The following is a 24,592-nucleotide window of genomic DNA, read 5'->3' as shown; positions in this document are numbered from 1 at the left end:
TCATCTCACATCCACTAAAACGACAAAAAGAAAAGAACCAGAAAAAAAAAATATTGGCAAAGATGTGGAGAAGTCAGAATCCTCAAATATTGATCATGAGAATGTAAAATGATGCAGCCACTTTGGAAAACAGTTTGGCAGTTTCTTAATATGTTAAACATCAATTTTCCATACAACCCAGAAATTATATTCCTAGGTATCTACCCAAGAGAAATGAAAACATGCTCACACATGAAGTTGTAAATGGAAATGGAAAAAAGAAACAGACTCACAGACATAGAAAACAAACTGTGATTACCAAATGGGAGAGGGAAGGGAGCAAGGACAAATAGGGGCTATGGGATTAACAGATACAAACTACTATATATAAAATAGATAAGCAACAAGAATATACTGTTTAGCACCATTATCTTATAATAACCTATAATGGAATATAATTTGCAAAAAAACTGAATTACTATGCTGTATACCTGAAACTAACAACATATTATAAATCAACTATTCTGTTAAAAAAAAAGAAAAAGGAAAAAGAAAAAAAGAAGTTGTAGTCAATTTCATTATTCATAGTAGCTTAAAGTTGGAAACAGTCTAAAGTTGGAAACAATCCAATGCCTGTCAACTGGTGAAGGGATAAACAAAATGTGGCTTTGGAATACTATTCAGCAATAAAAAGGACTGAAGTACTGCACGTGTCACAATATGGAGAAACCTCAAAAACATGCTAACTGTGAGAAGTCACACAGAAAGGAACACTTGTCATAAGAGTCCATTTATGTGAAAGGAGCTGAAAAGGCAAATCTAGTTATAAAGCTCATTAAAGGTTGCCTGGGACTGGAGGGAGAACCAGGGAATGACTGCATATGGGCAGGAGATGGCGAAGGAAATCTTTTTGGGTGACAGAAATGATCTCAAATTGGATTGTGGTAATGGTTGTACAACTCTGCATATTTACTAAAAATCATTGAAATGTACCCTTAAAACAGGTGAATTTTATTTTAGGCTAGCTTTTTTAAAGGTCAAGAAAAAATTAGTGAATGATTATTAGAGAGAAAGAATTTCCAACCTTCCCACTCAGGGTCCAGTCATCCGAAAACTCTCCCTCATAGATAGTATCGTCTTCGGAAAGTAAAACCCCATTTCCCTATGTGAAGAAACAAAGCAAAAATCACAACACAGAAAATGCACAGTAAGTTGGGGTACCTGCAGCCACATCCTCCAAAGCCTTACATAATCTTGAGACAAGAAAAATAGTACTAGGGAAGACAGAATATTAAAAAAAAGATGACTAAACAGTTAACTGAGGACATAGGAGTTTTAAAAAGTCAACAGCAACTATATGCAAACTATCCCACTCACCATCATTTTATTAAGTTGGAAGTTGCCTTCATAGTATAATCCAAACTGAGTAACTACCACTCCATTCCCTTGACATACATCATCTTGCCACATTCCCATATACTTCTCCCCCCTACAAAAGTAAATAGAACAGGAAAAAAAAAATCAAACTCGATGATGAGGTGGGGAGCAAACAATGATCACGTAGGAGATACCAAGAATCACCCTCAGGTTGGTTTCTAGTTAAAGTGGTTAACTCTGTCTCCTTAAACACGGGACAACGTGATTGCAAAACACTTCCTACTCAGAGCAATGTTCTCTTAAAAATTTAATATAGTCTTCCAGACACAGATCTGTGTATCCTCCAAGTATTCCTTGGCAACTTTAAAATATATGATTGAAAAATTTAATGCCAAGAATTCAACTCTAAATAACTTTGTCTAAAATGTAATAGATAAACTCAAATCTATGTACAATTTTTTCTTACCCAAAAGTTTACTAATTAAAAAAAAAAGAAATGGGGTTTATCATAAATGAGGGCTCATTCTTCACTTACTCAAACTCAGAGAAATCTTACTAATTTCCACTAAAAAGATAAAATTAGTACAAACTGGTTAAATTAATCGTAGATTTTAGTGATAATAGCAAAAAATTTAAAATTCCACATTATGACAATAACATGAGGGAGAAAAGAGTATATATTAAGTCCAAAAACAAATCAGGCCAAACCAAACACAGAGGCAAAAGAACTACATTTCTCCCCAATGTTTAGTTAACTGAATTTATCTAAGCTTGATTCCTGGGCTGCTGGCATGGTAACAAGTCTCCAACCTAACAGGAAGATCTGTTTAGATATCATTCACTAACTTCAAAAGGGAATTTCAATCGATCCTTCCCCCTCTTCTCCCTTTTCCTCTTATTATCTATTGATGGCATTAAAGAGTTTTTTTATGTAATAGTCAAAGATTCGGTAGCCTCTCTGAGACACTAAAAGCTTTGTATGTGTGAAGTTTTAAGGAAAATGGCACCAATGTTAATTCTGAATGATTCTGATCTTGTAACAAAGTAAACTTGTTTGGTTCACAAGCAAATACATAAAATAATGCCTGATAACTATATTCTTATTAAAAATGTTCTCAGTACTATCTAATCAAGACACTTAGCCTTCATAAAATCATCACTTTTTGGAGAAGTATAGGAACCTTATCCTCTCCCACTAAACTGCGATTAGAAGCAGAATACTGTACCTAGTGATATCATCAAAGACACCATATCCTGCTTTTTTATCCATCACCCACTGGCCAATGAACATACTGGGAGAAGAGGAAGTCAATTTTCCGCTTCGTAGGAGACCATGACCATGACGCATGTTGTCTTGGAAACAGCCTTCAAACACTTCACCAGAGGCGTAACTGGTTAGAAAGAATAGATACAGATCACAAGCACATTGAATTCTGATGCTTATTTTTACAAAGTTCAGGAAATTCAAAATTATGCTTATGTCTCACTGATAGCTATAATTATTTATTTGTTTATATGACTATTTTTCACCAATCAAAAATCTTTATGATTGAGTCTAAGAAGTTGAAGATATTATGGGTGATATTCTGTGTTAAAATCGGGAAAAAAGTGTATATATAGTCCTTTATGGGAAAATAAAATGAGTGATCTCTGAGATGACAGGTGTTGTCCATATTAGTCATGTAATCAACATAAGATAAATTTACAGATGTCCAGGAGATTCTGTGAGAAAGTTATGGTTTACAAAGTTTGCACAGTTTTGTTAAGAACTAAATAAGAATCTAATGTTTTCATTTTGTCATAGATAAAAAGGTTGATCTTTAAAAGAAGACTCTATACAGTTTCAGTTATAAGAATAAATAAAATTTACTCCTTGGAAATTTTGGCTACATAAACATTTAGGTTTACATGATTCTTTGAAAAAGCAACAACCAGTCTAACAACCTTTCCAATGTTATTACCTAAAGACTCCTTGACCACACATTTTTCCTTCTTTCCAATGGCCCACATAATGGTCTTCTTTGTTCAATGCTTTATTTGGGATTCTGTATTCTCCATACCTACCAAGGAGAATAAAAACATCAGAAGATGCATTTATGACATATCCACCTTTTGTATGCATACATTGGTATAATGAGACTAGAGAAAAGATTTGGCTAGAGGAGGAAAGCGGTAAATGGGGTCTTGATTTAAGCTGTTATCGACCACCTAAGCTATTCGGCAAGTCTTAGAGGGCATTAACCCCACTACACAAAGCGAATAGGTGTTTTATGCCAAGTATTAAGGAGAAACAGAAAACCTGCGCCCAAGGCCTATTTCTGCCACTAATTAGCTGTATCACCTTGGTTAAGTCCAGGTACCCAGCTCCCCCATCTGTGTAATAAGAGGGGTAAATTATCTACATTTCTTCTCATTCTAGAATTTTATTAAAAGATTAAAAGACATCATAAAAATTTACACTATCACACACACACAAAATCACCTACCTAATTCATACAATAATCTTTCTTATACAATAAGATAAATTATTTCTCTAACATGATACAAAATACTTCACTGTCATAAATTTTCTTGTAAATTTATGTTAGAAAACGTGACAAGCTAATATAAAAATAATGTCATTTGAGTACTATTAGGATAATACATCATTTAGAAGACTTTCCCTTCAATAGATCACAGAAATTAAAGATAATTTAAAACTAACTGAAAGGAAAACTTCTCTAAGTCCTTTGTATAAAGGAGGCACTTCTACCTTGATAGTCTCAACATCAACATTACCCAAGGTTCTCAGTCTTCACAACTGAGAAATGGATCAAAAACAGGCCCATATCAACAGGTGGAAGGCTGTGAGGTCACACAGCTATCAAGGTAAATAATTCATTCTAGGTAAATCAAGGCTGCCCCCTAGATTCCTAGCTCCCTTCATGTTCACACATGTGCACTGTAAATCCTAATACACTGGATGCATCTCTGAAAAACCAAAAATCTACTAATCATCTTGAAAATAACTCTGAACACAAAATAACACAGTTTAAGACTGCAGTTGCATTTACCCTCATGTTTTACACAATTTTCTTACCCATCTTCCAAGCCATTCCTGAACATACCAGAATACATCTTTCCATCTGGCCACTTCAAAACCCCTCTGGAATGCATAAGCAAAGAATAATACATGTCAATTAATGTTTCAGATAATCAATACTTCTTGGTAATTAGACTATCATCCTCACTCCAGGCATAAACCAAATCTTATACATTTTCACCTGCCATGAGGTTTCCCGGAAAGCCAGCGGCCATCATAGGTTGCATCTTTTAGACGAGGATCCTTGTAGAAAGTATATTTGGCACTGCGTGATATGGGTGGTTCCTGTCTCTGAATATTGCTGCCACTTCCATAAGGTGGCAGATCAGACATCCCCCTTAAAGCCTGATCCACAGCTTGGCTTATGGCCCGGAGCCACTTTGTCTAGGAGCAAAAAGTAAATGTCAGTAAGTTTAAGGCAACAACTTATCAAGCATTGCTGATTGGCTTTTGAAATTCACTGCTTTATGTTTTAAACTGTCACATGAAAACAACAACAAAAATCTACAACCTTGTTTTACTGAAGATTCATCAGGCATAATTATGGATCGCAGGCAAGCAAGAACAATTTTTATTTCTTCCTCATTAGCATAAGAGAGAGAGATAGCCAGGCCAAAGATGGAAAGAAAATACCATGAGGGACTAACCTTCTCCTGGGGTGTTGAGGAAATGAGAGTGAACTGCTCCTCAGGTGTAGTTATCTTTAAGCCATTCCTAAAATGTTCACAAGCATAAATGCCAATAGGTATGACAACCTGTCATTACATCAACCCTCAAATACAAAAAGCAACTTGTTTATCTCAAGGGGAACAGAAGTCAATTAAATGTAAATACAGTCATGCCCCCGGTTTGGTTCCCGCAGTTACTCTGCTGCGTGCCGAACAACGGGGAGGTGAGTAGTGGAGAAGCCCTTTTAGCGCATGGCATGATCTGTCCTGACCTCCACAACAGGCCACTTACTATCAGTGTGCTGGGAGGGTGAGCCTTCTTATGCAGACCAGGGAGGCCTCCTGAGCTTTTATTCATGTCTAAGAAAACAACCCGGGTAACAGAGGAGGGGCATGGGGGTGGGGTGGGGGACACTCACACACCACCAGCTTCTTCAGAAAGCGGCTCTGCCCACAGTGTGGCCAAAGGGAAAACGTGGTGTGTGGAGAACTGAAACAAAGAACATGGAGACACTTCTGAGCAAGCTGTGTGGGCCCTGGGGTTGCTGCTGCATAACACCTTCTACATGGTTAAATTATGCAGGTGCCACCACCTCAGCTACATGTAGTCAGTCCCAATGCGTCTCACCTTCTCTGCTGCAAGGACTCCTTCATGTGGCTGATACTCATTTTCAGGCTAGAAACTGAAAAAGCTCTCTGAAATCTGGCCTGTACCACAAATTCAAGCTAAACATTCTCTTTTACTCAATAGTTTGAGTAAAACCACAATAGTCTGGAACACAAACTGATGGCACAATAAATCAAATGAGTATAGTACTCCACTTTCCAGTGTCTCTTTTAAGGCTAGGAATCCAGCCTACCTGGGCATGGACTAGGGCATCATTAAAGAGAATAAACCAATTCACAGAAAACCTCCCCGCGTGCTGCAGAGACAGGGCTCGGTTACTGCTCTCACACAGCAGTCGACGCTCTGGCTTCCTCAAGGAATCCTGGGATTAAAAACAAATACGAAATCAAAGTATCAAGATTATTTCATGTGAAGAGAAAATAAAAAAGATACAAATCACATTTAGGGGAATTTGTTGGTCCTAGCGTAGCTTGGTGTTAATGCTAAATTCAGATGGGATCCAAACATTTCACAAAATCAGTGCTCAAAGGGAAATAAAAAGACAGGAACAAACAAAAAAAGATGAGACGTTTATTTAGAAAGGATTCCTAGAAATAACGTTTCGAGCACCCATTGCTGTTGTCCTCCGATCACCCTTGGAAAAGGTGTCATGAAAGCATTATTATCGTAAAGAAGTGAGGCACGGAGAGGACTGTGGCAGTTGTTACGGATATGCCTGCTCTTTGCTGGGATAATGACAATTGGCATGGCTTACCGTCATTTTTCCAGGAAAGGTCTTCCAGAAGCCCAGTGTGTATTCTGCTTCCTTCCTTTTCCTGCCGAGATGGAGAGCAAGAGACTCATAACAAGAACTGGAATCCTGCAGTTTCTGGTATTCTGGAGATGTCTAGAGGCCAATAATTAAGGGGGGAAAAAAAGAATATAAAACAATTGTCCAGAATCTGTAGCCTCAGTGTGGTTTAGATATGTAGTAGTAAAGTGAGGGAAGAAATCCGGCCAAAGAACAGACCTGGTACACTAAAGGGAGCTGAGTAAAAACAAGATCGGTTCCAGAAAATTCTACCACATACAGGTACATATGAAGTAGGGGAAGAAATCAAGGGGAAAAGAAACAAACACTGGCAGTTATCACTGAGGAGAGCAGCAGAGAACTCATGATAGGGCCCGAATTCCACAGGATTTTAGTCTCGGGATCCCCCTATTTTGCTCATGTGGGTTATATTACTGATACCATATTAGAAAATAAAGCTTTAAAAATGTTATCTTTACAGTAACATTTTAAGTGAAAAAAAAAAAACCCTAAATTTTCCAAAACAAAAAAATGTTTAGTGGGAAAAGTAGCATTGTTCTTCATTTTTTTTCAAATCTCTTCCTTATCTGGCTTAAAAGACAAGAACTGGATTTTCCGATCTGCTCCTGCATTTAATCTGTTGCATGCTGTTTGGCTGAAATGAAGAAAACGCTGCTTTATAAAGATATATAGTTGGAAAAGGGAGGAGTATTTTAGTAGCCATTTCATATAATTGTGGATATTCTCTTTCAAAACTATACTAAAACTTCAATGGTAGTTTCTTACAGTGTAGCTGAAATGTAGAATCTGAAACTACATCAAACTTTTTGTACTGTTACATTAAAATCCACTGGTCTATTTTACACTTTGAATAGATTTTTTTTTAACCTACACATGATTTTATAACATGTGATTGGACATTTGGAAAATACTGGTTCAGTGAATTACACAGATCTTCCAAATGCTGATACATTTTATTATACAACATCAAAAATCACATGTTAAATTATCACCAATCTCATCAGAAAAAGTCTTTAAATACTGGGAAAAGCTTGCAATGATAGATACATGTTTCTAACATTTAATTTTTGCTTAAAAATTCAGGTTTTATCATTGGCAACAAATACTGCTAGTTGTTCTCTTTGAAGTGACAGGCTCATTTACTCATTTGGGGGGGAAAATATCTCAAATATCCAAGTATGAACAACCAGACAAAAGAAAAGAGCTACAAGACCACAAAAGGACGAAACGTAGAACACCATATCGGTTCCTAGATCACTATGGAGACAAGTCTGTCTAGATAAGGAGATAGAGCCCAAGATTTTTAAAAATCCAGAACTATAATAAACCCTAGAATCATTACGGATTCTCTAGAGCCCTTCAGAATGGAAACAAGATGAAACTACATATTTCAGCAGAATTTCAAAGGTGAATGTCTTAGGACCAGTTTTAGCATACACTTATATACTAGAGCAGTGCTAATTTTCTAGGACTCTATCTACCTAATTTTATACAGAAAGTGAACTAGTTAACAATTGAGAAAATCCTGTAGCACTGTGATTTCTCATAGCATATGCCAAGGTGACCCAAATACCTGGCATAAGTCTATCATGAGTCCAGGCCAGGTGCTAACTCCACTGCCTTACAGGTGTGTGTCATTACACAAAAAGTCAGGGTTTTAAAGAGCTCTGTGTAACTGGTACTCAGTATGCACTCAGTAAACTCAGACACTATTGAATAAATAGCATGACTGGGTCTCAACTTTATACACAGTTTCATAAAATGAATACAATTAATCTTGTTAAGGTCCTGAGAGGAACCTGAATCAATCCACAGCAAAGAAAACCAGATTTATCTACAGATATACTTTCTTTTTTAATTTCCCTGAAGAAAAATAAATTTAATTAGACACATACAAACATTAAATTAGTGGAGTTCTAGATCTTGGGGTGGTATAATGCAAACAAACAAATAAACAACAACTATGATCCTTGGCTTCCCAAGTGTCCAAAGAGGGTATACATGTAAGCTTACCACTTCAAAACAAGTAGCAAGCTTTAGCAATACTTTTGCATAATTATGAAGTCGTCTGATTGGCAAGAAAAATAAAGTATTCAATATTTCCATCAACTGGGTGTTTTCATCATTCACGTCTGCTAAATCTTGCAACAGTTCCTGGTTTTTATTTAGGAAATCACTGAAGGTAGAGAAAAAAAGAAATTCAGTTAATCATTTTGGTATTGACAATATGCATGATACTGAATATAGAAATAATTCACTAGATACTACTTTTTTCAAAATGTACATTTTTAGGTGCTATGAAAGTAAGAGAAGATTAATACAATGAATTAAGCCAGGTGTAAGTAAAAGAGTTTCCCTGCCTAGAAAATAGGTTTTTTGAGTATAAAAAGTAGCAAGTGGTAGCATTAGTAACTCTGTAATAGAGATGGTTAATCGCAGACTTGTGCCTAAAGTTCTAGGAAATGTATCATACATTCCAGTTTCAGGGAATAACTGACCAGCTGACACAGTTACCTGTTAATTTCCAAGCCAGCAGTCACAATAATACACAGCAAGACTAACTGCTATAATCAGTTGTACTAAACAGAAATACTGGGGGAGAAACAAAACGCTTTGCGCCAACAGAATTGGCATGGAGTATTAAAATACTTCTAATTTCTTCTTTTTTTTCTTCAACTGTTGATAATCTAGTAAGAGTTTATTACAGGAAGGTAATAAAAAGCTGTGGTATCAGTACAACAATTAACAGGAAATAGTAAAGCAAATTATATATGCAAAATTTAATGCTGAGATCCTCAAAAGCATTTAAAACTGAAGCCAACATTTAGTTTTTATATTCAATTTTATGTAAGTTCATTATTAAAATTTTACTGCAAATCTTAAAGCTGATCAGAAGCCCACTAAGACCATGCTCACCAGACCCGAATACTTTATAAAGAAGTAAAGATTTAGTGGAACAGAATAATAATTAATATCTGCTACTTAATGAGCAATAATTATGTGCTAGGTACTACCCTGAGTGCTTTACAAGCACTATACTACAAGTCTTAGCTACAAGGCTTCAAATAAAAGTTATCATACAAGATCACAAGGCAAAAATGAATCATTTTATAATCTCTTAGAGAACTATGGAATAGAGATGTTTAACTCAGAAATGCAATAATTTCCAGGAACCCAAAAGTTCAATGGCACAAATTGGACTGTTCTACAAATGCAATTAAGAGATCTGAAAGAGTGTGCCCTGGGGAACATGGCCTAGTTTTTGTTTATATTTGGCTTGTATATATGTTCCTACTTCCTCCTCCATGCTTTGCTGCTGAGATCAGCTGGGGAAACTCATTTAGCCCCATAGAAGTATTCTGCTTTGACTTGCTCTGAGAGATGGAGGTAGTACATGGTGAATACATACTCCCTCTGACCACATTTCTCCTGGATGCCCAATAACAAGCCAAGAATGTTCCAACTCTTGTGAATCCTATTACTTTTCTGGACTCACTCATATCCTTGCCTATAGACTTCCCCAAAAGGGGCCCTAGTATGTGCTCAGAAAACCTGAACTACTCTGCTTAGCTTATCTTCCCTTGGGAATTTTTAATCTAATAGTGGCAATATCGCTGTTTCCTTATATGGCTAGGTTTGCACTTGTTAATCAAAAAATTAAAGGTAGAAACAATTCAAGTGTCCATCAATAGATGAATGGACAAACAAAATGTGGTATATACATACAATGGAATATTATTCAGACATACAATGAAATGAAATTTCAATATATGCTACCACATGGATAGGCCTTGAAAACATTGTGCTTAGGGAAATAAGCCAGACACAGAATGACAACTACTGCATGACTCCATTTATATGAAATTACCCACAGTAGGTAAATTCATAGAGACAGGAAGTAGAACAGAGGTTGCCAAGGGCTGTGGGGAGGGAGAAAGGGGGAGCTATTGTTTAATGGGTACAGGATTTTTGTTGGGGATGATAAAAAGTTTTGTATACAGACAGTGGTGATGGTCTACATAACATGTGAATGTACTTGATGTCACTGAATTATACACTTAGGAATGGTTAAAATGATAAATGTTATGTACATTTTACCACAATACTAAAAAAAAAAAACAAAAAAACAAAAAAACTATATGACGATCAAACCACCAGGCTAGCCTGAGGTTAAATGGTTAAGTGATACACCAGCTGATTAATGAAAGCTTGGGCAGACTCACTAACTGCCAGGGAGCTCACTACCTATGCTCTAGAAAGTCTCAAACTGTTCTCTTTTTAAATGAATACCTTAAAAAAATTTTAAATATTGACTTCATAAATAGAAGTTTAAAAAAAGATGTTATTATTGACTTTAATTATGTAAAACCCTGGGGTTCATGAATCACTGTTTCAGAAATGCTGCCCAAATCCAAACTTAGTATCTGCTTCCACAGCTCAGAGTCACCCACAGTTCACTAATTGCTTTCCACCTGTCCAGGCTCTAGTAAGAGGCTTTCACTTATATCATTTGCTTTAGCTGCTCTAACAAGGAGTTTGGCCAACCCTTGAGAGCCGTGAACTCGATTCTGAAATACTAGAGGAAGGTTTTATCGCAGAAATCTAAAAGTAAAAGAATAGAAAGTGGTGTTATATTAATATTTAACAAAATAGCAAGATCAAGGAGATCAAAGATTTAAAAATTACTACATAAGTTTAAAATATAAAACTTTTTAACCTGTCATTTAAAAAATGAAGGCCAAACCCCTATATTTCAAAATAAATGAGCACATGACATAAGTCAAATCATGATGGAAAGCAGAAAAATATTTAGAACTGAATGACCACAAAAACAAAATGTATCAAAAAATTTTAGATACAGCTAAAGCAACACTAAGAGGGAAATTCAGAGCCTTCAACGAGTACATTAGAAAAATTAAAAGACTGAAAAATTAATAAACTAAATGCTAACTCATGAAGTTGGAAGACATGAACAGGTGAACACAAAGAAAGTAGCAGGAAACAAAAAGTAGAAATTAGTGAAATAGAAAACAAAGGAAGGAAAGGATTAACTATAGCTTAATCTTTGAAAAGAGTATAAAAAAAGGTAAACTGCTGACAAGACTGACCAAGATAAACAGATAAAAGGCTCAAATAAATAAGAAGAATGGAAAACAGGGACTATGACTACAGTTATTACAGAGGTGAAAACATCTTAAGACAATGATAGAAATATACCAATAAATTTGAAAACAAGGATGCAGTGAACAATTTTCCAGAAAAAATATGAACAATCAGAGCTGAAAGAAGAAATAAAGACCTGAGCAGACCTATTCACGAAAAAAACTAAATCAGTAATTTTAAAATGCCCTATAGGAAATGACCACATGAAGACCATACGTAACAGATGATTTCTACCAAACCTTCAAATTTCTACCAAATCTACAGATAATCCTGATCTCATGCAAACTATTCCAAAAAAGAGAGGAAGTTTCCTCAGCTCATTTTATAATTGCTACTACAATCCTCTTACCAAAATTGGGGAAGTTCAGAAGAGAAGGAAAACCTCATATTCACAGATACAAAAATCTTACATATCAGCAAACTGAATCCAGCGATGCATTAAAAAACTAATCCATAAAGACCACTGAATTTTTCTTGGGAACTCAAGGATATTTAACGTTTTTAAAAAATCAATTGCTCTTCAAGTTTTAGAAGGGAGCTCTTTAACCCTATAAATAATACTTACCAAAAACCTAAGGCAATCATGTTAAATGGTGAAATATTAAAAGTATTCCCTTTAAAAAATCAGACATGAGACAAGGATGTTATTACTCTTTCTATTAGGATATAAGATCAAAACTAAACATGGCAAAACACTGATGTCTGGGTTTACTTAAATCTGGGTTGTGAGTATAAATTTGAAATGTCTACTATTAAAATATAACTGATTTTTTAAACCTTCGTTTCTTGCTAGGTCAACAGTTGTTCAGAAATTACACAGTTTAGAATGATTAGCCTCATGTAAGAGGCTTTTATATTTATTACTTATCCAGAAGCTAAATGCAAAAGGTTTGCATTTGTGCAACACTCTGCACTTTTCTCTGTAGCATCACATACAATATTTGCTTCTCACAAGTGGGGAGAGAACATTCCCATTTTTCAGAGAAAAAAATTAGGCTCACTTTGGTGAAGAGAGTTCTCCAAAGTCTTAGGGATAAAAATGGTAGCACTGAAAAAAAAAAAAAAAAAAAAAGTCCAGATCTTGTGGCTTTTTCAATACCATACTCCTTCCAATCAAGGGCTAATAACACCTGTTTCTTGTAAGAGTTAGTAAGAGTCTACATTTTAATTTTTTTGGTAAAAGCACCAAGTCAAAGCTTTTCCCACGCACTCAAAACCACAGAACGCTATAAACCATGGTCTTTTGTTGTTAGAATAATAACTGGAATGTATATACTTGCTTACATGGCAGGCTTAGCAAGAAGCTGGAATCCTCCCATAACCAGAAAATTTGTCATAGATGTACAATACCTTGAGTAAAAGAGAAAACATATGTAAGTTAGTGTTAAAAAGTAAATATGCTCTTCAGAGTTTTCAAACAAGCATCTGGAACAGATACTTCTTGGTATCTCAACAACAGTTTCAGAACTTTTGTGAGAAAGGCAGATTATGTGATAATCACAATAGTCAGGGGAAAAAAAGAAATTTTAGTAAAGATGTTAATAGGAATTTTTTAAAAAACTTAAAGTTATGTAGAAGATGCTAGAATTTACTTGGTAGATTTCACATTGGTAACTTAACAAACTTGGAAACTATGATTCAAATTGTTAGGTTTTTAATAAAAATTTTCTCTCATTTTCACTTTAAGTTTCCCAATTACGTCTTTGGAAGTACAGAAGCAGGGGGAGGGTATCTCTCAGTGGTAGAGTGCATGCTTAGCAAGCATGAGGTCCTGGGTTCAAGTCCCAGTACCTCCATGAAGATAAATAAATAAATAAACCAAATTATCTCCCCCCAAAAAGAACAACAAAAGAAATAAACAATAGAGAAGGTAAGAAAATAATGCTAAAAGAGCTTAAGTGAAAAAGTGTTAGAAAATGTTGGTTAAGTACTGATGTTCTGTTAAAGAGTTTTTAGTAAGTCTTGATATACTGCTTTGTGCTGTGTACACTTCTTCCACGCTCTCAGGCTGGCCAATGGAATCAACTGACTTTGAGAGAGAAGGTAAATTCCCACTAAAAACAGCCCAAAGCATACTGTACATTTAAAAATGGTTACAATGGTAAGTTTTATGTGTTTTTACCACAATTTAAAGTAATTTTTAAAAATCCATAAACAAATCGAGTTTTTTTTACTTGCGTGGTCTATGTGAATACATTATGTTAGAAAAAAAGCCCAAGTTATCAAAATGAAAGTGCTTCCAATCATAAGTCCTGAAGTATCAGAGCAGAAAAAGTGAAATAGATTATGAGTACAAGTCACACACACACACAAAATTATACTGGTAAAAGCTGAAACTTTCACACACAAAAAATCTAATTTAAAAAAGTAAATTGGTATCAAATTATGCCATTTTTCATGCCTGAAAGATGATGATGAGACGAAAGACTCTAACCAGAGTATTTCCTCTCAGACAAAAGCTTCAAATATAATCAATTCTGTTTAGAACTAAAATCACATACATCTATCTGCACATATATGCCTAAGTCTAAAAGAAAATACACTAAAATTATTAACAGTGGTTATTTCTGGTGGTAGGCTTATGCACAACTTTAAATATCTTTTTGATTATCTTTATTTGTATAGTTTTCTATAATAAGTACGCATTACTTATATTACTAATAATCTAAACAGAATACAGTGAGGCAGATGCTTTCTATTGGAGCTCCACACAGTACCTGGCACTCAGTGGGTATTCAGTCAGTATTTGTTGGATAGATAAGGTATGAACAAATAAAGAATAAAATCTACACTTCAGCTATACAACAGCATAATCTAATAACACTAAAATAACACAAGTTATGCCTCACATCATAACATCAAAATACAAATTAAGAAAAATTGAGAAATGTTTAGATTTTCAAACATAGTTGGGATATTTTACTTGAAAAACATGAAAAGAACCTTGGACCACTATCCTAGGTTTTATTAAGAAAATATCTTTATTTTAAAAATAGCTTGGTCTTTAAACCCTCCATTTACATTAACAGTGAAAAGTAGACACTGGAACAGCTCTATTTGCAACCAGCGGCAGGTATCAAAATAATTTGTTTAGTTATTTATTTCCTCCAATTTCAGTATATTTTACTTAAGTAAACAAGATTATTCTCTAAAGAACCATATTTATTATTTTTTTGTAAATTAAGTACACTGTCAATCATTCTGCTACTGCTAGAATACAGGAGGAAATTTGAGAATTCATTATTTTTAAATCTTTTTTTTCCCCTCTTAGAGCAAACTGAAATTTAAGCAATGCAGAATTATAATTAAAACACTGCTTTGCAATTTCTGTTACCTTATATCACTCTCCCTAATCTAGTCTCTTCTGATTAAGGAGCTGTTCTCCTTGGCAGAATAGCCCTGCAGAGACTGAATATGACATGGGACTGGATACTTGCTCTGTATAACTATCCAAGAAGAGACTTGCATGCTTCAGGATGACCAAACTCCTGGCTTCCTTTATCCCATGAAGGAAGATGCCCAGTGAGGTTCCATGCTGACCAATTAGGTAACACAGCTTGCTGAACCGGCTTGCCACCTCCTGCAACAGCTGGACTGTACTTGCAGTGCCCAAATTTTCTGTAACAAAATAATGATGATAACATAACCTAAAGATTCATTATCTGAATACTTTCTTATGATCAAGATTATGAATTTCCCTTTTCTAAAAAATATTTAATATGTTGAGATGTACTCTCAACTATGGAACCTAAATAACCAAGTGATTCTGAAATCACAGAATCCAGTCATTTGAGGAACTTGTTAAAAACATTCACAGGACCCTATACATTCTGAATCAACAGGCCAGTTAAGATCCAAGATGGATATAGTAAAAAGAAAAGCTTTCCACGTAGTTCTGAAGACCAGTCAAATTTGAGAACCACTGAGCTAATCCAGCTCTCCTCTAATTTTAAGCTAAGTAATCTAAAACCAAGAGAAGGGAAGTGAATTATCTAATTTCACACTACTGGTTAGGAATTAAACTCACTTCTGTAGTTACATCTTGGTTAACATTTCCCACTTTTGTACTGACTTCTGCTCTACTTGCCCTTTGGACAAGTGCAACCCTTCAGTGCAGAGGGCAATCCAAAAATCAGACTGCCTAGGTCACTCTTAACTTTAGAGGGCAGCAGGAGAGTATTGCTTTTTCCCAGTCCACAGCTCCCAATTTGCAGGACTTCTCTCCAAGCAGCGAGGCTGATGACCAGACCAGATAAGACCAACATAGAAATCGGGAAGTCAGAACAGGAAAAGGGCAGGTTTCACCTTCCTTTCAGAGCAATCCAGGAAGCTTCCAGCTTAGATTGCTTGCCATTCCTTGCCAAAGTCCAAGGAGCCCACCCACTGGAGGGGAATTTATAGAACAGGAACACTTAAAAAAGCAAAACATATTAAAAAACAAACAAATATATATGTTGATATATAACTGAAAAATTGTGCGCTACACTGGAAATTGACACAACATTGTAAACTGACTATAACTCAATTTAAAAAAAAAAGAAAGAAATTTAGACAGGCCCAACTTACAAAGGGATTGAATTCAGAAAGACTGTTTAAGTTGGTTGTTTGAAAAGTAGACAGTTTCCCACCAAAAACAATGAGCTGACCTACACAAGCCAATGTCACCTTAATGTGGAAAAACTGATGTAGTAACAAGGCAGGATTTAAGTACTAGAGTATTGGTCTGAATTCTGCATCCTCACAGAGGGTAAAGGAGTTCAGGAGAAAGAGGAAAAAAACCATCCTCTCCATTTTCTGAGTGCAGGGCCAAACGTGGTAAAATATTTGAACTAGAAGTTAATCTTTAATAGCTCACCCTTCCATCTCCATTTTGCATTCCCTTCTGACCTCCTAGAGACCCCAGGTACCTAGTATATCTGGACAATAGTACCTCATCTAGGACTATCATAATCCATTTCCTCTGTATTATCCACTTATCTTCATCCCTCTTATAACTGATTACAGCTACTAAGAAAGCAGATCAGACCTAATCAATTCCTGTTAATGTGGGTTAAGATCCGTAACACTCTTACAGCTATCCACATTTTGAGAGACTGCTTGTAAATCCAAATGAATCTCTCCTTAATAAAATTCTAAGAACCAGAACAAAGAAAATGAAAAATTCAAGTAGTGTAACGTAAGATATTTTAGGACTAATGGGGCTAGAAGTGTTGTTCAGAAGTCTGGCTCCTAGAATCAACTTTCCCAAAGTTGTTCTGCTTCTCTACCATCAATCTTCTGAAAGCTCCATTTTTCTACTTCCACAAGTAAAAGGAGCTCGGGGTGGTAGGATGGGGCAGGAGCAGCTTGGCTGCTATTGACAAAGTGGAAGTCGTTTGTAAGTTGTTGACAACCTATATACAAAAAGAAGAGACTGGAAAGAAAGGAGTAAACTACAACTCAAACAAAAAGTTTTATTTGTGATACAGGAAGAACTGATAAAACAAGAGTCCCAATAATTGAGTGGGTGGGGAGCTGGGAAGGGGGAGGTTCTACTTACCTAAACTGAGAAGAGGCCTGAGAATCTGAGATTTGATATCACTTAGTTTTGAATAGAACCGTCTTTCGGTAGTAGCCAACTCATGGAGACTGGCAATATATCCCATAATATTTTTGTCCACCAAGGCTAGATAGCTGTCTTTTCCTGCTGCCACTCTGCTTATATATCCAAGCTAAAACAGAGGAGAAGAAAAAGATTAAATATAAAATATAATTTACAGGGAGAAATTTGGGTGCTCAAGTTGGCTCATATCAGCTGGTGACAGCCAACTGGTAAATACTAAGGAATTTTGCAAGTTGGTTATCAAACCATTAGCAGCTTGAAACTGGCAATAGTATAATTAACAAGAACGACAAAAAAAAGGCGAACACTACAGATCAGGGATTTTGGTTTTGTTTTATTTTGATTTTTAGGGCTGGTTTACTAGTATACCATTGTTATATACATATATCTCACAATCTATATAGAACTATACACACCTGTACTTTTATTTATTGCCACAATACCTGTTATTTCATTATACATGGTTAGAACCACAGACACCCTAAGTATACAAAGACCCAAATGACCCAGATATGTCTCAGGACCCCTTTCTGCATGAAACAGATGAGAGCAGAGAGGATGCCTATGCTATATAGCAAAATCTCAAGGATCTAGGAGCTACCTTTTAAAAGTACAACCCAAAGGGACTTTCTTTAAAAGGGGACTTTGTCATTTATTCATGGCATTACTGAACAAAAACATTCAACATCTTTTGTCACATATTCCTATTAAACTAGGAAACCAAGCTGAAGGCCCAATTGACCATTAACAGCCCATGGTAACTAAAGACACATATTGAGCCTCATCCCTTTCATCGGCCTATTTCATCCTTTATCTGGACTGTGGAATCATTAATGAGGAATGTGGAGCCAGGGCCAACAACTACAAAGAGTCAATTAGAATGTCTGGAGTAACAGGCTATATATAGGTCAAGAGCCAAATCTTGGCCAGTGTCACCTTTAACAAGAAAGACCTCACCCTATATACATCCATAGCTTACATATTTAGCCAGAAAAACAAACACAAAGGATTAAAAAAAACAGCCCATAGGCTACATTATTCAATAAGAATGAGAAATCCAGAATGTATTAGCTTTGAGGGTTAATCTCCTTGCAGAACATCATTTTGAGGATGTGGGTTACTGCAGTGGGGAAAAGAAAACCAGAAACAGGCTAACGATCTTAAGTTTATGAAAAAGAGATAAGAAGTAGAAAAGCAAAGAAATTCAGATCAACAAATGAAACAAGGAGTAAACAGTAGTAAATAAAATGAAAAGCTAAGAGAAGAGGGGAAGCGATGGGAAACAGCACTGTCAGTGGCCTGTCAGGTCTGCCACGAGCCCATCTCAGGCCCCTGCAACTTTTAATTTCCATTTATAGTTAAAAATTCGTCTATACTATTTCTATTCAGATTCACCTCTGAGGGTTCCGGGAACATAGTCAGAAAACTCCACTGGGAAATATACTTTTTCATATTCCTACATGAGGGCGTTAATTCAACAAATATTCAAAAAGTATTTACCACGAGGATACAGACATAAATGAGAAAGTCTAAAACCCCTACTTTTATGACTCTTATAGTTGAGGAGGACAGACAATAGACCAAAAAAAAACACACTGTGGAGAGAAATAATTTAGGAAAAAGAGATAGGGAGTAAAGACAGGTGGGAAATGGCTTGCAATTATAAAGACATTAGTCAGAGAAACTTAATGACAGACATACATACAAATAGAAACAAAAACAAAAGAGTTCTCGTGTGTTATAGGATGTGGGCCTTAGGATCCAATTCCTGTTCACCTTACTACAGGAGAGAAGTACTGGAGCCTTAGTACCACTGTGATTCTCTGCAAGGCTGTCACCTTCTGTCGGGTCCTGTCGGCCACTGTAATATAACCCAGGCTGGAAGTCTTCTGTATCCACTAAAAACAGGGAATAATCCAGGCCTGCAGCTATACTCCAGACTCCATGTTCACTGTTTATCTGCAACGACAAGAAGATATTGTCTGCCCAAGATGAAGGAGTCAGATGGAACTTCAAATCCACAGGAACTGAAATGTTACGTTACTTAAACAGGCGGAGGACAAAGTCAGTCATATCTCAGATGGCAAAACTTACCCAACAACACACCTGATCAACTGCAGACAGATGCAGGAGTGAGAAGGAACCCTTGTTCAGCATATGTAAATTTAGAACTGGTTTGTTTTATAAAAACTGAAAAATTGGAATGTAAAAAGGAAAAATCATAGATCTGATTTTTTAATTGTTATTTTTGGAAGTTGCCACAGGACGTAGACTGTACTACAATCAAAAGGCCTAGAAACTTCTAGAGCCCTATTCTGACAGCTAGGACATACCTCTGTCTATTTATATTTTGCTATGTGCACAAAATTCAAGGTAAAAAGAAAATCTAACAAAGCGAAATTCCATTCTGGCCAACTAAACCCTTGGGCGCCAAAAATCAATTTTCCCACTTGGAACTCACAATCTCTCTGATGTGACTTCACTGTGCCAACTCCCAGGATGTTGAAATGGGCAGGACCCCTTAGAAGCCCATCTACATGGATCCCTAGACCAGTGGTTCTCAATGAGTAGCCTCTGCAGCAGGAGCAGCAGCAATCACCTAGGAGCATGTTAGAAATGCATACTCAGGCCACAGAGCTACTGGGGGGTGGGGCCTGGCAATCTGCTTGCACAAGCTCTCCAGGTGATTCTGATGTATGCGAAAGTTTGAGAACCACTGCCTTAAACCAATGGTTTTCAAAACCTAGGATTCCACACAGTGATTCAGGAACCACCATGAAAAGGTAGGTGCCAGGGTTCTGCCCCCATCCACTTCCATCTTTCAACTAAAATAGTTCCACAGTCACAGTTCATGTGGGGGCTCTGCACAAGGTTTCATCTGAAAAGTGCTCTGCTTTGGAAACTACTGCCCCAACCTCCAGACCCAACTTCAGTCGTGATTCCTACACCAAAAGCAAAAAACTTCTAATTTGTTAGAGCCTCTGTGTCGAGAAGGGTCCAAATCCTAGGTGATTAGGTGACTGTGTATGTGTGTGAGTATGTATGTGTGTGTGTGTGTGTGTGTTGTGTATTTGTGCGTTTACACATGTCTCTAGAACTTTATAGCTATCCTCTTCCACCATGACACCATCTTCTCAGATTCAGGCTATCCAAGTAATTGACTTGTCAGTTTTGCAAAAAATGAATCAAAATTCTTGCAGGATGAAAGTCGTGTCTCTTAGTCTCTAATCAAAAATAATTCAGATCTCCCTCTGCTTTGACTTTATTATTTTTTTCTGCCTTGACTTTGATTCACAGATTTAAACGACTTCAAAATGTTTTTCTCACCTTTTCCTCAAATAAAAACCAAAATTCTGATGCTGTATTTTCATCTGTACAGTTAAAGAGTAATGAAACTAAAACCTTATAACAAATTCTATTCTCTCTTGTCTGACTCAAAAATGTTAAATAAAAATTTTATTCCCAGAGTTTCCATGCTGTATTACAAAACTTTCCCTAGTATATAAATGCATGTTCTACTTTAGTCAAATAAATAGAAAATAAGTAACAATGATTTACCATCTCTATTTGTGATAAAATACCAGAAATTGAAGTTTATCACTAAAATGTTTTGTGCTGAAACTATTTAAGATTGGAGCTAGTTCACTAGATGGAAAGGCAGTATGTAAAGGTCTTATATAGTGATGGCTGTACCGTGTACACTGAATACCTGAATCACTGGAATATGTATTCAAGTTAGCTTACATTTGAATCATGTTCCTGAAATTGAAATAATCATCCTTTTTCAGTCTCTCTTACCCTCAGTGGAGAGAGCATGTATTGGAATAGGAGGGGTATCAGAATCAAATCACAAATACATGAGCTCCATATTCCATTCTGTTCGGCTATCAGGCTATCACCATGCATACTCCCCACCCACAAAACCCTGAAACAAATGAATCTTATATAAGAAGTCAGTACTACAGATGAATTTTGTATTTCTGCTAGATATTGGGGTAGGAAAAATGGTTGAGAAACAGTCCTCTAACTTGCATCAAAGGGACCAGAAGTTACCAATTTCTGGATAGCATTACAGAAACTAAAACCAATTCACGCAACAGTGAGGAAATCATCTATACTTTTAGCTTCACTATAGAAATTAAAAGGGTTACAAAAAGGTTTTACTACTATGATTATGTATGTAAAAACAAAACAAACAAAACAAAATAGACCACCAGCTAATGTTATTTAAGTCAAACTTAACTGAGAAGTCAAAGACTAGGCATTATTTGGTAGCATTAAAGCTCAGAAGTCAACACGATAGTCCTAGAAACATTTGCTTTAATAAAGTGGAATTCAAAAAAAAAAGACAAATGAACTTATTTACAAAAGAGAAACAGACTCACAGACACAGAAGACAAACTTATGGTTACCAGGGGTGGAAGAGGGTGGGAATGGATAAATTGGGAGTTTGAGATTTGCAGATACTAATATATATAAAATAAACAACAAGTTCATACTGTGTAGCACAGGGAACTATACTCAATATCTTAAAATAACCTATGGTGAAAAAGAATATGAAAACAAATATATGTATGTTCATGGATGGCTGAAGCATTATGCTGTACTCCAGAAACTGACACATTGTGAATTGACTATACTTAAATAAAATATATATACAAAAAGAACTTCATTTTTACTTAAAAAAAAACTACGAATACTCAATGAACAGTGTAAGTTAATAAGAAAAGAAATATAAACTAACACATCAAAAAAAGAACATTTAGCTTGAAAATAAGTGGCTTCACATTTTTTTAATCTTAAAGTATGTCATAACAAATTTAGCTTACAAGTATATAATTCTCCTAATTTTATAAAATGTGAAATGGAGAAATATATTAAGTGTTAGAATTGTGCAGTAAGTTGCTATAAAAGTTATCAAATTCACAAAAGTACCTTTGCAAGACGAGGAACTGTTGTTGGAAAATCAGAATGCCCAAGTTGACCAAAGGTATTGCTACCCCATGAGTAAACCTATTAGAAAACCACAGGAAAGTAGGTAAGAGATGTGAATCTGATTTTGTATGTCAATTCCAAACTTTTATAATAACATATATATACCAACAGTTACACACAAGTTACTTATACTAGTCTTTCTACCCTTTAAAATAACAGATACTAAGAAACTACATTTTGTTTGTGAGGGCGGTGCTAATTAGGTTTATTTATTTACTTATTTTAAGGACGGTACTGGGGATTGAATCCAGGACCTTGTGCATGCAAAGCATACACTCTACCACTGAGCTACACCCTCCCTGCTAAGAAAATACATTTTTAAACAAGACCGAGATAATTGGCAGACAGAATACATAGGGAAAACACAGGTTCCAAGGGGTAACAATAACAATAACTAAAATTTTTCAGGTGTTTATTATCTGCCAGGCATTATTCTTAATATACTTTCTGTTTTATTCTCACAACAATCTTTTTTTTTTTTTACAGTAAGGAAACTGGCACAGAGAGGTCACAAATTTGTAAGTGGCAGAGACAGGATTTAATCCCAGGAACTATCCTATACTGCCTCTTACAAAGAAAATGATTCAGGGAAAAAAAAAAAACAAAACGTATGTACTATGAAGAAAAAGTAATCATGATTTGTAATTCTGTGGATAGAAGTACTACAGAATGACTAGAAAGCTTTTTTATATTTGAAGAGTCGCTATAGGAGAAACCCAAGTACCTATGCTCCACTTTAGACAAAAGACAACCAGATTACAATGACTATGTTTAATGAAAATTTTTTTGCTTATTCTGACTATAAAATCAATTCGTTACTGTACAAGATTGTGACAGTACAAAGAAATAAAAAGAGTGAAAACCACTGATGTATCACCCACTTAAAAATAACTACTACCTTGTTTTAGGGACTTACACATATATGCTTCCAGAAATTTTAATATCTACTAGATACAACGGTTATACAAAATGTAAAGTGCAAAACGGGACTCTACTATCAATGCTGTTTCTGTGACCCGATGCTTTTTTGCATAATGCTCTGCACTGACATTTTTCTAGGTCAGTAACTACAGAGCTATAACATCACTTATAATAACTACATAAAACTCTGCTGTGGATGTAGTTTAATCAATTACTTAATGAAGTAAGCAATTTATTAATAGTTTTTCCAGTTATTTAACATAAAAATTGCATTAAAAATCCTGGAATATACATACTTATATATCTATTTCCTCAGGACAAATTCCTAGGCAAAGAACTCTGAGCCAGTTAATACGCCCATTCTGATTTTTGATACATACTGAAAAACTTTCTTCCAGCAAGGTTCAATGTACATTCCTGCCAGCACTGTGTGTACCATTTCCCCAAACCCTCACCAACACTTAGTACTAAATGCAACCCTTGCTCATCTGATAGGTGAGACAATTTTGCTTTAAATTTGTTCACTGAGTAGTTGACTATCTTTTCATTTGTTGCTGGTCGTTTCTATTTATTTATGAATGCAATATAAATATCCTTTGACAATTTTTCTCTATGTATCAGAATGTATTTATCTTTTTATCAGAATATACAGAATGTATGTACAGATACATATTTATCTTTCTGTATGTATCTTTATGTATTTGTGATAATTTTTCATATGTATTTTGTCATACATGTTACAAATGTTTTTTCTCAGTTACATATTTTAATTTTGTTTGTGTGGGTTTTTGGTCTGTTTTTTGTTTTTGGCTGTGCAGGATTGTTAAATATTATGTAGACAAATATATCACCTTTTCCTTTTTTTTTCTTTATTTTTTTTAAACTTTTTTTGAGGGGGGATAATTAGGTTTATTTTTTTACTTATTTTAACAGAGGTACTGGGAATTGAACCCAAGACCTCATGCATGCTAAGCATGCACCCTATCACTTAGCTATACCCTCACCCCCATCTTAACTTTCTAATTTCTGGTTTTTTATTCTCATTTTAATTTTTTATTATTGGGGGGTAACTAGGTTTGTTTGTTTGTTTATTCAATAGAGGGACTGGGGATTGAACCCAGGACCTTGTGCATGCTAAGCACATGCTCTACCACTGAGCTATACCCGCCCCACCTTCTAATTTCTGGTTTTGATGTCATGTCTTTTTCTACTCTTAAGATAACTGAAAAAAAATCACCTACATTTATTCTTATACATGTAAGGTTTTACTTTTTAACATCTACATCTTTAATCCATTGAGAATTAGAATATGTAAAGTTATCTTAATTTTCTTCTGCAAATGAGAAGCCAGTGGTTCCAACATTAT

At 35.5% G+C, this 24,592-nt stretch overlaps 1 protein-coding gene across 6 annotated transcripts in view; it reads right to left on the bottom strand.

Annotated features, from left to right (window-relative positions):
• Positions 1–24,592, bottom strand: part of ALS2 (alsin Rho guanine nucleotide exchange factor ALS2) — a 67,964-nt gene that overhangs the window by 17,710 nt on the left and 25,662 nt on the right. For 4 of the 6 annotated variants that reach the window (XM_074364166.1, XM_074364168.1, XM_074364167.1 and 1 more), the window contains 16 exons: positions 22,246–22,323; positions 19,087–19,269; positions 17,248–17,419; positions 15,146–15,326; positions 12,993–13,058; positions 8,559–8,721; positions 6,489–6,620; positions 5,967–6,095; positions 5,526–5,596; positions 5,086–5,152; positions 4,620–4,822; positions 4,436–4,501; positions 3,318–3,416; positions 2,583–2,747; positions 1,357–1,468; positions 1,064–1,141 (listed from right to left, as the gene is read on the bottom strand). In XM_074364166.1, coding sequence (XP_074220267.1) covers positions 1,064–1,141; positions 1,357–1,468; positions 2,583–2,747; positions 3,318–3,416; positions 4,436–4,501; positions 4,620–4,822; positions 5,086–5,152; positions 5,526–5,596; positions 5,967–6,095; positions 6,489–6,620; positions 8,559–8,721; positions 12,993–13,058; positions 15,146–15,326; positions 17,248–17,419; positions 19,087–19,269; positions 22,246–22,323 — 1,965 coding nt within the window. Of the gene's footprint in view, positions 1–1,063; positions 1,142–1,356; positions 1,469–2,582; positions 2,748–3,317; positions 3,417–4,435; positions 4,502–4,619; positions 4,823–5,085; positions 5,153–5,525; positions 5,597–5,966; positions 6,096–6,488; positions 6,621–8,558; positions 8,722–12,992; positions 13,059–15,145; positions 15,327–17,247; positions 17,420–19,086; positions 19,270–22,245; positions 22,324–24,592 lie in introns of those variants that run through there. The other 2 variants (XR_012507130.1, XR_012507131.1) reach the window with 2 other exon arrangements.

This window comes from Camelus bactrianus, chromosome 5 (assembly GCF_048773025.1).
Source record: "Camelus bactrianus isolate YW-2024 breed Bactrian camel chromosome 5, ASM4877302v1, whole genome shotgun sequence".
Taxonomy (NCBI): domain Eukaryota; kingdom Metazoa; phylum Chordata; class Mammalia; order Artiodactyla; family Camelidae; genus Camelus; species Camelus bactrianus.
This window is presented reverse-complemented; position numbering and strand designations above follow the sequence as displayed.